The 12,143-nt window shown below is 32.3% G+C and overlaps 1 protein-coding gene across 11 annotated transcripts in view; it reads right to left on the reverse strand.

The window, feature by feature from the left end:
• Positions 1 to 12,143, reverse strand: part of ABI2 (abl interactor 2) — a 94,277-nt gene that overhangs the window by 36,230 nt on the left and 45,904 nt on the right. For 8 of the 11 annotated variants that reach the window (XM_057745801.1, XM_057745800.1, XM_057745799.1 and 5 more), the window contains exons 2-3: positions 11,344 to 11,511; positions 1,763 to 1,939 (exon numbers count right to left, since the gene is read on the reverse strand). In XM_057745801.1, the coding sequence (XP_057601784.1) occupies positions 1,763 to 1,939; positions 11,344 to 11,511 (345 nt within the window). Of the gene's footprint in view, positions 1 to 1,762; positions 1,940 to 8,475; positions 8,505 to 11,343; positions 11,512 to 12,143 lie in introns of those variants that run through there. The other 3 variants (XM_057745803.1, XM_057745802.1, XM_057745804.1) reach the window with 2 other exon arrangements.

The raw sequence follows: 12,143 nt of genomic DNA on the forward strand, positions 1-12,143 counted from the left end.
ATGGAACATGAAGACACAAAGTTGCATGACAAAAATAAAATAAAATAAAATAAAATAATAAAATAAAATAAAATAAAATAAAATAAAATAAAATAAAATAAAATAGAAGAATTATTTGTTGGTTTTAAAAGGCCAAGTGCCAAATATCTCTTCACTCCCCATATGTAATACTCTATGTAAGAACAAAGAATGGAAATCCAGCCCTGGAATCTCTTACCTTAAATCTAAGCAACCACTTAATGCATAAATGGAGCAAATAAAAGAGGTAAGGGAGAAAAGCATTGAAAGGTTAGTTGGAACTTCAGGATGTGAAGAGAAAGGAAAAAAACAAAGAAAAAACAAGTTAAGCATTCAGCATTAAAAAATAATGTTTCAGTAGATCATAGAAAGAGTGGTTAAAGCAGAATGTGTCATGAACAGGAGTTTTTGGATGAAATTATATAAGACACTTTTATTTAAAAACAACTTTACTAAAGATTTCTTCAAATTAGTGACCCCTAAACACTAAAAGTCCAAAAAATCAAAGGGACTACGGAGGCCCTAAAGAACATTTACTTCAGGATTAAATAAGAATTAGGGGATCACCTTTTTATTATGTAAGTGGGCAAGTACAAATATGATGTTTTATATTCTAAGTGCCTTTTTGTCATTAGATTCTGGCAGTATCCTAAAATTTTCTATTAGCAGTTGTTAGCCTCAAATAAATCTCAAAAGATTTTTCCAAGTTAGAATAAATTTCAGTTATAATTATCCATCCAATTACACATCCTATTTTAACATGCTCTAATTAGTACTGTAATCTAAATGCATTAGGTGTTCATTATAATATTAAAAATCAAATTTCAGATAATAGTGCTTATACCAAAATTGTGAGAAAGAAAAAGAATTTTTAAAAAAACTTACACTGTACATATTCTTTTACCTAGATCTACATTAAATTTAGATTTAACTAATTTCTAGACATACTTGTGTGGGGTATATTTTTTAAATTTAAATTTGCTTATATTAGACATAAATCAACTGCATGAACAGTACAGTTTCATTTATAGGCATATACATATTTATTCAGCATCACATTTGAAAAGTCATTGTCTTTCAAATCACTGCTGAGATGCAAACTTTAAATAACCTAATACTTAGCTGAAGCTCTGAACAGTTTAAGTACAAACACCAATTTAAATGAAAGTTATATGCGCTCCCCGGTTAGTGATTATATGGTGCTTTACATACATAGTAGGCACTGAAATACATTTTAAAAGATAGCCAAAATATATAACGGCTATATACTCAAAAGCAGTGGAAATACCAATTCACATATTAGTTCTATCTACATTATTCTCACTCAAAATGTTGAGATAAATTTGTTTTAGAAAAATTCAAAGTACATGTTTGTTTATATGTTCTTTCTGAAAACTAATGCCAAAAGTCTGCTGATAAATTTTTGAAATAAATACTTTAATAACAAACTGAATAATTTTAATTAGTCAAACTAAATCATTAAACGATTAGAAATATACCACATTTATTTCCAGATCTATATGAGGTATTTTCACAACTGATTAAGCAAATAAAATTCACTCAAAGATGATTGTTTAAAACTTGAAAACATCACACTAAGAACAAAGAAGGATGACACAGTACAGTGGTAAGAAATCTTCAGAATTACAATTAGGCCAAGACCTGATCCTCTGAAAAGAAAAGATAAACGGATAATTTTCCATTATGGGCTATTATTTTTAAGTTTGACAAAAATTATACCTACCTTTACTCCATGTCCAATATCATCTAGAATTGTATAATCAATAGGTTTTCTAATATAACGAACTGGTCGTTCAAGATTGGCTGGAGCAATAATCTTATGTGTTCTCGAAGTGTTTTTATTGGTAGTCAAAATACCAATTTCTCTTCTTGCAACTTTCTCTTTATGAATATCAACGGTCTACAAAACATAATATAAATACACCACAAAAATGTATAGCTCTAATATCCAGAAAAATTAAAATATAAATACTTAGAGATTAATATCATTATTCATATTCTTAACCACAATTGCTAATTTCTCCTTTTGGGACCAATGCTGAATTTCTCCGTTTTCAGGCTAAAGCAAGGGTTGGGAAACCATGTCTGGCAGACCAAATCTGGCTCACCACCTGATTTTTTAAAGCCCAAAAGCTAAGAGTGGTATTTACACGTTTTAATGGTTGAAACTAGTCAAAAGAAAAAATAAAGTCTTCACATGTGAAAATTATATGGAATTCAAATTTCAGTTTCCATAAAGTTTTATTGGAACACAGTCATTCTATTTGCTTAGATATTTTCACGATACAATGGCAGAGGTGAGTAGTTGTAACAGACCTTAAGGACTGCAAAGCATAAAATATTTACTAGCTGGCCCTTTACAGAAAAAGTTCGCCAGCCTCTGGGTTAAAGCATACTAATTTTTCCCCTCTCCATTAAGATTTAACCTGATTAAGAAAGCCCCAGTGATATGGAAACAACCTAAATGTCCATCAACAGATGAATGGATAAAGAAGATGTGGTACATATATACAATGGAATATTACTCAGCTGCAAAAAGGAATCAAATTGGGTCATTTGTAGCGACATGGATGGACCTAGAGACTGTCATACAGAGTGAAGTGAGTCAGAAAGTGAAAAACAAATATCGTAGGTTAACACATATATGCGGACTATAGAAAAATGGTACAGATCAACCGGTTTGCAACGCAGAAAAAGAGACACAGGTGCAGAGAACAAACATATGGACACCAGGTGGGGAAAGTGGGGGGGTTGGGGTGGGATGAATTGGGAGATTGGGATTGCCATATATACATTACTAATAAGAAAAAAAATCAAATTGTACACTTTAAATATATGCAGTTTATTGTATGTCAATTGTATCTCAATAAAAGTTCTTAAAAGGGAAAAAAAAGAAAAAAAGAAAATAAAGAAAGCCCCAGTGAAGGAATTCCCTGGTGGTCCAGTGGTTAGGACTCTGTGCTTTCACTGCTGAGTGCCTGGGTTCAATCTCTGGTTGGGGAACTAAGATCCCACAAGCTGCACAGTGTAAGAAAAAAAAAATCCTCAAAAAAAAAGCCCCAGTGATCAATCTGGTTACATTTTCAAATTTCTATTAGTGTTTAAATATCTTTTTATGTTAAAAAAGAGAGGCCTAAATTGTAAATACAATGTTAAAAATAAGAGTCATTTTTTACAGAGAAACTTAAGGTTACTGAGGCAACGCTGCTTATAGTTTATCATGACAAAATGCTTGTAAAATATTTCATTATTTTATTTATTACATGTTGAAAATAGGATATAACTTATTACATAATAACAATGTGTTTTTACTCAGTTTTCTATTTGCTAACAGAGGGTGAAGTTCTCCATAAGCACAAGTAGTTAATACACTAAAGCAGCATTTTTCAAACTGCAAGGTGCAATTTAGTAAGACGTGAGCAGCAATTATTTTAAATGAAAAAGAACAGAAATATCAAATGACATACACATAGTAAGGTATTTTTTCTTAAAATATATTATGTATATAAATATACACATTAAACTGTGTACTAGATGGACTATAAAATGTATTTTTAACTGTGGGCTGCAATTTAAAAAGTTTGAAAGATACTTCACTAAATTTGTTCACATCTCTTGCCACCATTAATGGCTTAAGCAGCAATTAATAGACACTTCTGCTAACTCCTCCCCAAACCTACTTCAACTTACCCTTACTAAAAGAATAACCAGGTAGTAACACAGAAATGGAAATGAAAGATGATAACCGTCATGGCATTATTAAATACGACTTTAAGAAACAGGAACATTGATTACTTACTCTTCTAAACTACATAAAGTATGAAGGAAACTTCATACAAATTTGAAGGCTCCCATTTTAACCAAGAGATCTTAAAAGCAACAGAACCTATAAGTTCATAACTAATAAATATCTAAACGAAGCATCAAATCGAATACCGGCCAAGGTAGTGATCTTATTATTTTAAGGATTTCTTTTTAAGACAAAAATAAGCTTTGAACTTTTTCTGTGCATATTAGAAAAATTACAAAATCTGCTTTCCTTTTCAACTGCTTGGGGGAGCTATAACAGAAAAAAGTAGTTTGCATATTAGTGACAATATTGGAATTTACTTATTTTTAACTTCAGAAAAATGGAAATTAATCACATTTTACTTTTGAATAATTTTTACAGAGTCATTCTGAATTATCAAAAATATGAGCTAGGAAGATTTCATACTTATCATGTATACTTCAAAATAACCAAAATATGACACTTATTTTTTATATATAACTGGTCTTTGTCATACCAATAAAAGATAATTTATTAGGGAATGTAATCCTCTTTCGACAGTGTTTTCATTCTGCTTAGTTATTAGAAATACAATTCTCTTATTAGAAATGAAAACATAAAAATGTAATAAACCTAATCAACAATAACAGAATTCTAAGCTTAAGACAAACTGGAACTTCAATTTCAAACTTTCCTGCTAGAAGTATTAATAAATCTCTGGAGAATGAAAAGAGGGGGTAACTTCTCACTATTTTCTGCACTAATATACAGTTATATTTTATAACAGACACATATTTTAAATTGTTTGAAAAAACTGAAGCTTTTTAAAAAGCATTAAAACACTTAGATCATACCTGGGGATTGGGGGCACTTATATATGACTTACATACTCTCTTTATTACACATAAACACACAACCCAAACCTGCATAAGCCATTACAGTAAGCATAAAAGGAAAACTAACATAGCAAAAGAAATGATCACAGAACTTTTACAAATAAGCCTAAATAAATGATAGTTGCTATAATAAGGCATAATAAAATCAGGCTCTTAGCTTCCTAGAGAAGGCAAAGTGTAAATAATGAGTTACAAAGAAATATACACCCCTTCATTAGGAAGGTGACCATTTGCCCAGCACTAAACTCTTAAAGGAACTGCTTGAAGGAATTATGAGGAAAACATTCTTTGTTGCTTCTTGTATAAAATCTCATTAAAACTGAAGGCATATTTTAAAACGTAATTCTTCACACTGTATGTCTACAGAAAGCCAAAATAATTTAGTTTGGTTATACGTTTCTAGTTGTCTACTCTAAAAGAATGCCTACATCTTAGGAAAACTAGAGCAGGGTTTCTCAATAGCAACACTACTAACATTTTGGGCCAGATAATTCTTTGTTGTGGGAGGGCTGTCCTGAGCATTGTAGGATGCAGAGAAGCATCCCAGTAGATATCTGTAGCACTCCCCACCCCAAGTTGTAACAACCAAAAATGTCTGAGGTTGCCAATTGTTCCCTGGGGGGTAAACTGCCCTGACTGAGAACCAATGATGTAGAAGAAGGACTAATTCATCTGTCCCTTACACTCTTCACTCTCAAATATCAATTGTTTCCAAATGTTTTGCAAGAGTTGATTTTTGATTAATGCCTTTAGTGACTGCCTAAGTATAAATATTAATATTTGATGTCATTAACTTTAAAAAATCATCTAAAATAATAAAAGTAATATATGGTTAAGAAAATCCAAAAGTATAATCTGTATTCTTGCCATCCTAATACCACACTGAATTGAACTGTAGGAGTTCCCATGGACAGAATCAAATACACCTTCAGAAAATAGCTATGATTTTATCTTAAGTCTGAATAACAACTTAATAGAGAACAATAAATCTGTTACATAAATAAGGAGGAAAAAGTTTGGTCCAGAAGATTCTGAAGTTTTCAGCAATCGCCTAATTCAAATTTTTCAAAGATTTCTCTGGTAGAAAATACAGTCATATTCAAATTAGAGTAATTTAATGAACATCCTCCATATACCTAACATCCAACCTCAACATTCATCAACTCACAGCCAACTGTCGGTTTTAAAAGAACTTTTGTAAACCTCCTAAAACATATTTTTTAATATGGCTTGTATGTTTTTCCTAAATCAAACCCACAGCTTTCAGTAATCACCACTGCCTTTGCCTTCACAATATCCTTTTGACATTGCAATGGTAAAATGTATTAAGTTAAATTTTGGAAGTATGAGTTCAACATTGATAACTAGTTAGAATTTTAATAGTAAGAAGAGTATTTTCAACTTATTCTGGATTTCTAAAAATACGAGTTATATGTCAATAAACTCACTCTCATTTAGAAGAGGCCTCGATTAATAGCACTCACCTATGACAAGTGAAAAATGAGTTAGCTAGCAAAGGAGACCAAAACTAACGTAAGTACACTGCTATTAATACTATTATTGTTTGCTACCTGTTAACCAAAAAATACGCCAAGTAATATCGCTGCAACTGTGAAAGAGTTAAACATCTTTCCTCCCTCAGTTCCTTACTAATTTGTTTCTCCATCCTCTCACAGCTATTGCCAAGCTGGTCTCACATGCTGCAGGCTCCCCCAGGACACTTCAGCCACGCAGTAGCAAACCCAGGCTCCTCTAGAATACCTCTCATGGCCTTGACTTTCATCTCCTTTGCAAGCCTGAATCCCCCTCCCACACCTCTATCATGGACCCAAGCACATGCTCAGGCCACAGCAGATAACAAGACAGGAAGGTAGTATACAAAGTATTTTGTTTTCGGATTATCCATGCATTTTCCCATTACCACAGAATAATGAGAGCAGGCTATACTGGATAGCACTACCTCAGTTAGCTGCCCATCAGTGTGGGAAAACACCTGCAATCAAACAGTTACAGTGGATTAACTAAGTTGGGTGTTTTAAAATATATTTCCATTTCCATTCTTTAAAATTAGTAAGTTAATGTTTCAAATAAGCATTTAGTTATTTAAATTACAAATATGCTTTACACTTCATCTTTCATAAAAAATTAACTATTAACGAACTGAATGGGTAATTTTCAGTTATTCATTTTTTATAAAATGATATAAACTACACATATAAAATTAATTAGGAACTGTATAAATCCTACTTTCTATACATAATTACACACTGATAACCATTAGTGGGATTTCCTTAATTTAAAATTGGGAATTTTTAAACAAGTCTATGTATATATAAAGTGTTTTAAACAAAAATTACCCTACATGGTGAGATCCTCAGGGTTTAGATCTTCCATTGCCTTTTAGCAGTACCTAAACCCTTAAGAAGAATCACTTCCATTCCTATATTATTTTGCAGTCATTCCTTTCTATCTCCTCTACTTGCTACCTGCTAACTACTTTAACACCTGGCCCATTAAGTTCTAGTCAGCTCTTGCAAGCGTGCGAGAAACACTACTTTTTAAGTTCTTTATGTTGCCCTTTGCCCTCTCTTGATCTTCTTCTAAGCCATGTTGAACTCAACACAAACAGTATTGACTGTTTTTAGTAGTTAAGAGAAGAATTTTAGTTTACAAGTTTATAAGAATTTTGGTTTGAGTAATGTTCTATAAAATCTTTTTTTTACCTTAAAAGAAATGGACATGGACACAGTAAACAGCATTCATCCTTACACATAATGCTATACTGACTTAAAAGTAGCTCTGTGTGCTTTGCTTACACATGTATTCAGTAAAATTAAATCTTTGCTCTGACAACTACATATTCTTGAAAAAATATTTAGCATTAACTCCTACTCTCAGCTTGAAGATTAAGAATTTCATTTATCTTTTAAATAATATGTTTCCAAAGAATTGACAGGATAACAAGAAAACTAGACGTAGAATTTCTTTAAAATTTAACATCCTTAAAATACCTAAGGCAATCCACATCAAGAACCTATCCTAACACTGCCTTACAAATATGGTGAGTGTGGTGTAAATTAGTATACTACCTAATACTATCCTGTCTTTTTAGTACAAAAGTTTCTGATACTAAATATTAATAATCAATTCTATGTTGTTTTTCAAAACATTTGACATTGAGAGAATGGGTTATTACTTTGTTTTGTTGAATTATTTCTTCCTGATACATAGTTGGTAGAGTCAATGGAATTTCCATCTTCAGATTCAAAATGAAAGTAACTTGGAAATAGTTCAGTTACATCAGAGTGATAGAGGGTTGAGGTAAGTAGGGCACAGACTGAGGTAAACAGCAGAGCCAGCAGAAAAGAAAGAAGAAAAAAGCAAATATAAATCAAGTTCATTTGTGAGAATCTCACCATTGTGAGAATAATTCAAAATGGAAGACAGCTCATAAATCATCTTATCAATCCTATCACTTTACAGGTGAGAAAAGTGAAGTTCAAATAAGTCAAACATCACACAAGTCAGCAGAAGGTCCAGAGTAAAATCTAGATCCCCTATCCTCCCGACCTCCCAATCCTCAGTGTTCATCTCTATTAAAACGGAGAAAAGAACGAGAGCACTAAGAGACTGGAAAGTGATAAGGTTCTTACCTAGGAGATAGAAAAAAGATACTGATGAGGAAAGAAATTGAATACCTCAGATATCTAATATCTACCGGTCCTTAGCCACTCTACCAGACAATCCTCAACAACAACTCTTGACACTTACCATTCCAATATACATGTGATCTCATCTTTGATCTGACTGAACCTCCATTTCTTTGCTTCTCCAACCCCATCTTCTCTTCAAATTCTTGCAACCTAGTATTTTTGCTCCAAATGCAAAAAAAATATGATCTCAAGATATCTTGAGAACCTTCTAACTCCCTCTAAAATCAAAATAATGTTTTTAATAAAGCATAATAATAAAATTTAAGCGCCAAACATTTGAAAACCAGTATTTTAGAGCAAGAGCTTACAAACTACAGTCCATACGCCAAAACTGGCCTGAAGCCTGCTTTTATACGGCTCAAAAGCTAAGAATGCTTTTTACATATTTAAACAGCTGCTTAAAAACATACAACACAGGAATTCCCTGGCTGTCCAGTGGTTAGCACTTCATGTTTCCACTGCAGGGGGCACAGGTTTGACCCCTGGTCAGGGAACTAAGATCCCCAATGTCGTGTGCAGTGTGGCCAAAAAAAAAAAAAAAAAAACCACAAAGAATCATATGAGATTGAAACCCTATGTGGCTCACAAAGCCTAAAATATTGACTATCTAGCCCTTTACAAAAAAGTTTGCCAATCCTTGTTTTAGAGTATTTACTGAGTATTTGCTTTAAAAATAGAAAACACCTTCTCTTACACTATGGAATAATATTTCATTCTAAAGAGCATCAAATAGGTTTGATATTCAATTGACTTTTAAAACAAAGGACTCTACCTGTACATTAAATGTAACTGAAAAAAATTTCAATCCTTATGGCAAATGCTAAAAAATATGTAAAATTTTTAAAAATTTGCTCTTTTTTCTTAGCTATAGCCTCCATCAGCCCATGTCTCCTACTCAACTCCTCATCCAACATACTTGAGTATATTTGGTACAAACTTAACTATTGTAGAGTTGCAGATCCCTTGCTTTTCAAAGCACTGTCCTCTAGATACTCAACTACAAATGAAGGCGACTCAACATATTCTTGACAGCTCTGACTCAGACCCCTGTTATTTCTGACCTACCAATCTCCATCCATTCATCTCTTCCATTTTTTACTTATTTCATTAGAATAGCTATAAAAGACAGTATTAATTAGACCGTATTAATTAAATACAGATTTATGTGGTACTCAAAAAAAAAAGTTCTCATTAACTGAATACATATACTTACAACTTAGAGTAAACGTAATCACCTCCCTCCTTAAGGTTGCTACACTTTTTTACCAAAGAACTACAGAATTCCAAACAGAATATAGATGATTACCTTCACTGTCATTTTCTTATTGTCATTATCTACCCACACAATCTCTCTTACTTTCTCTTACAAATAAAAAGTTGTTCCTCCTTTTTAGAAATGCTAATATATTAATTTCTCTTCTGCATTTACACTTTTCTTCTTAATTTCTTTTTGAGATTCTTTGCCAAGATTTCAAACATGTAGAAATGTTAAGACTCTGAAGTATAAACCTCAAAATTCTATATCAGATTAGCAATTTGTCAACATCCCTTCTTCTACAGAAGATGAACTTCATCTATTTCATCATTTAAAATGCCTCTGACTATGTCCTCTAGGACGTCCTTTCAGAATAAAAATTTACCTCTCACTCATTAAAACTCACCAATACTTTTTTTTTTTTAGTTTAGGACACACAGCAATACAACAAGCAATAAATTATATGATGTCTACAGAGTTTATATGGGATGTGAAGAAACCCTTATAGTAGCAAATTCAGATTTAAGATTAAATAATATTAAATAACAAGAAATCCCTCTGAATGGTCTGATGAACTTAACAGAAATATAAGGTAGACCTTACATAACTGATTTGATTATGCTGACTTTAATTAAATAAATTAAACTTCAGACTTAAATTGATGTATTAGTCAATTTCAAGAGTCCTGAATTCTTAAGATATACGAAAAAAGGTAATATGCACATTTTAAAACTCTTTTTATTCCAGAAGAGTTCTAATCATTTAGTTCTAAAAAGAGTATTGAATACCAAGTTACTCAAATGACAAGAGTGCTAAAATAGAAAAGCTCCAAAGATCTCAAAGAGAAGCAGACAGATCAAAACATTTTCTTTTTAATGTTTTTAAAAATGTATTTTGCAATTATAAACTGGTTTTTCGCTGCAATATTTTTAATGGTCCCAAAATATAGGAATGGTTATGAAAACTATGACATGTAAATGCAACATTATGTAGCCACTGAAAATGTTTATAAAGAGCTATTAACATCATGGGAAGACGTTTGTTGTTGTAATGGTAAGTTAAAAGAGCAGAACTCAAAATTCCATACATACTATAAACCCAACTAAATTTTTTAAATTATTCAGAAGGAAAAAACATTAGAAGGAAATATACCAAAATACTAACAGGAAAAGTTTGACTAGTGGTGAAAGGCTTTGTTTTTCTATTTTTTTCTCTTTTCTATATATTCATAAGCATGACATTTATAATGGAAAAAGTATAACATTCATTTTTTCTAAGTTCTATACAAAGATAATTTTATAAGGTCACTTAGATTAATCTTTCCATTATTGAGGTAAGATGACATTTAAACAAGTCATCAAGCTATCACATTTGAAGTGTAAAATTCAGTAAAAATTGGAAGAAACCAGGCAAATTATCACCTCGAGGCTGATAATTTTAACTTTACAACTGAGTTTTAATGAAACCATTAAAGCTTACTTCTCCATCAAAATCACAGAGAAGATAATCACTAGACAAAAAGACAGAAACAAAAACAACCTAATATTGAGTTTGTATTTTCCAAATCATACGTGTGAGTTAACTCACATAATAAAGGCTGCTAGCATTACAGAGTGCCTGTGCTTATTATGTGTTCCTCACAGGCAAAATAGGAAAATAGTGTGGTCTCACTTGTGAAATATGATTGATTGAAGACTCCATCCTTCGTAGTTGGGATGCCTGGATATCCAGCATCTGCAGGACATTGTTGGCCAAGGTATTTATCAGATAGGCAACACTTGCTAAGGACTGGGTGGTGTAGGCTTTGGTTTCTTCTAGGGCTCGCTGCTTATCTGCTGACTAGAAAAACAAACAATCATTACTTCAAAGATAACCCATTCTATCAATGTAATGTTCAAAAATACCCAACAAAACCATTATGTTGCTGAATCTACACACACTAGTTTAAAATGCTTTAAAGGTACAGCCACTATGGAAAACAGTATAGAGGTTCCTTAAAAAACTAAAAATAGAAGTACCATATGACCCGGCAATCCCACTACTGGGCATATACCAAGAGAAAACCATAATCCAAAAAGACACATGTACCACAATGTTCACTGCAGCACTATTTACAATAGGCAGGACATGGAAGCAACCTAAATGCCCATCAACAGATGAATGGATAAAGAATATGTGGCACATATATACAATGGATTATTACTCAGCTATAAAAAGGAATGAAACTGAGTTATCTGCAGTGAGGTGGTTGGACCTAAACTCTGTCATACAGAGTGAAGTAAGCCAGAAAGAGAAAAACAAATACCACACGCTAACACATATATATGGAATCTAAAAAAATGGTATTGATGAACTCAGTGGTAGAGGAAGAATAAAGACGCAGATGTAGAGAACAGACTTGAGGACATGAGGAGGTGGCGAAGGAGAAGCTGGAACAAAGTGAAAGAGTAGTATTGACATTCATATACTAC

Source organism: Hippopotamus amphibius, chromosome 8 (assembly GCF_030028045.1).
Source record: "Hippopotamus amphibius kiboko isolate mHipAmp2 chromosome 8, mHipAmp2.hap2, whole genome shotgun sequence".
Lineage (NCBI taxonomy): Eukaryota > Metazoa > Chordata > Mammalia > Artiodactyla > Hippopotamidae > Hippopotamus > Hippopotamus amphibius.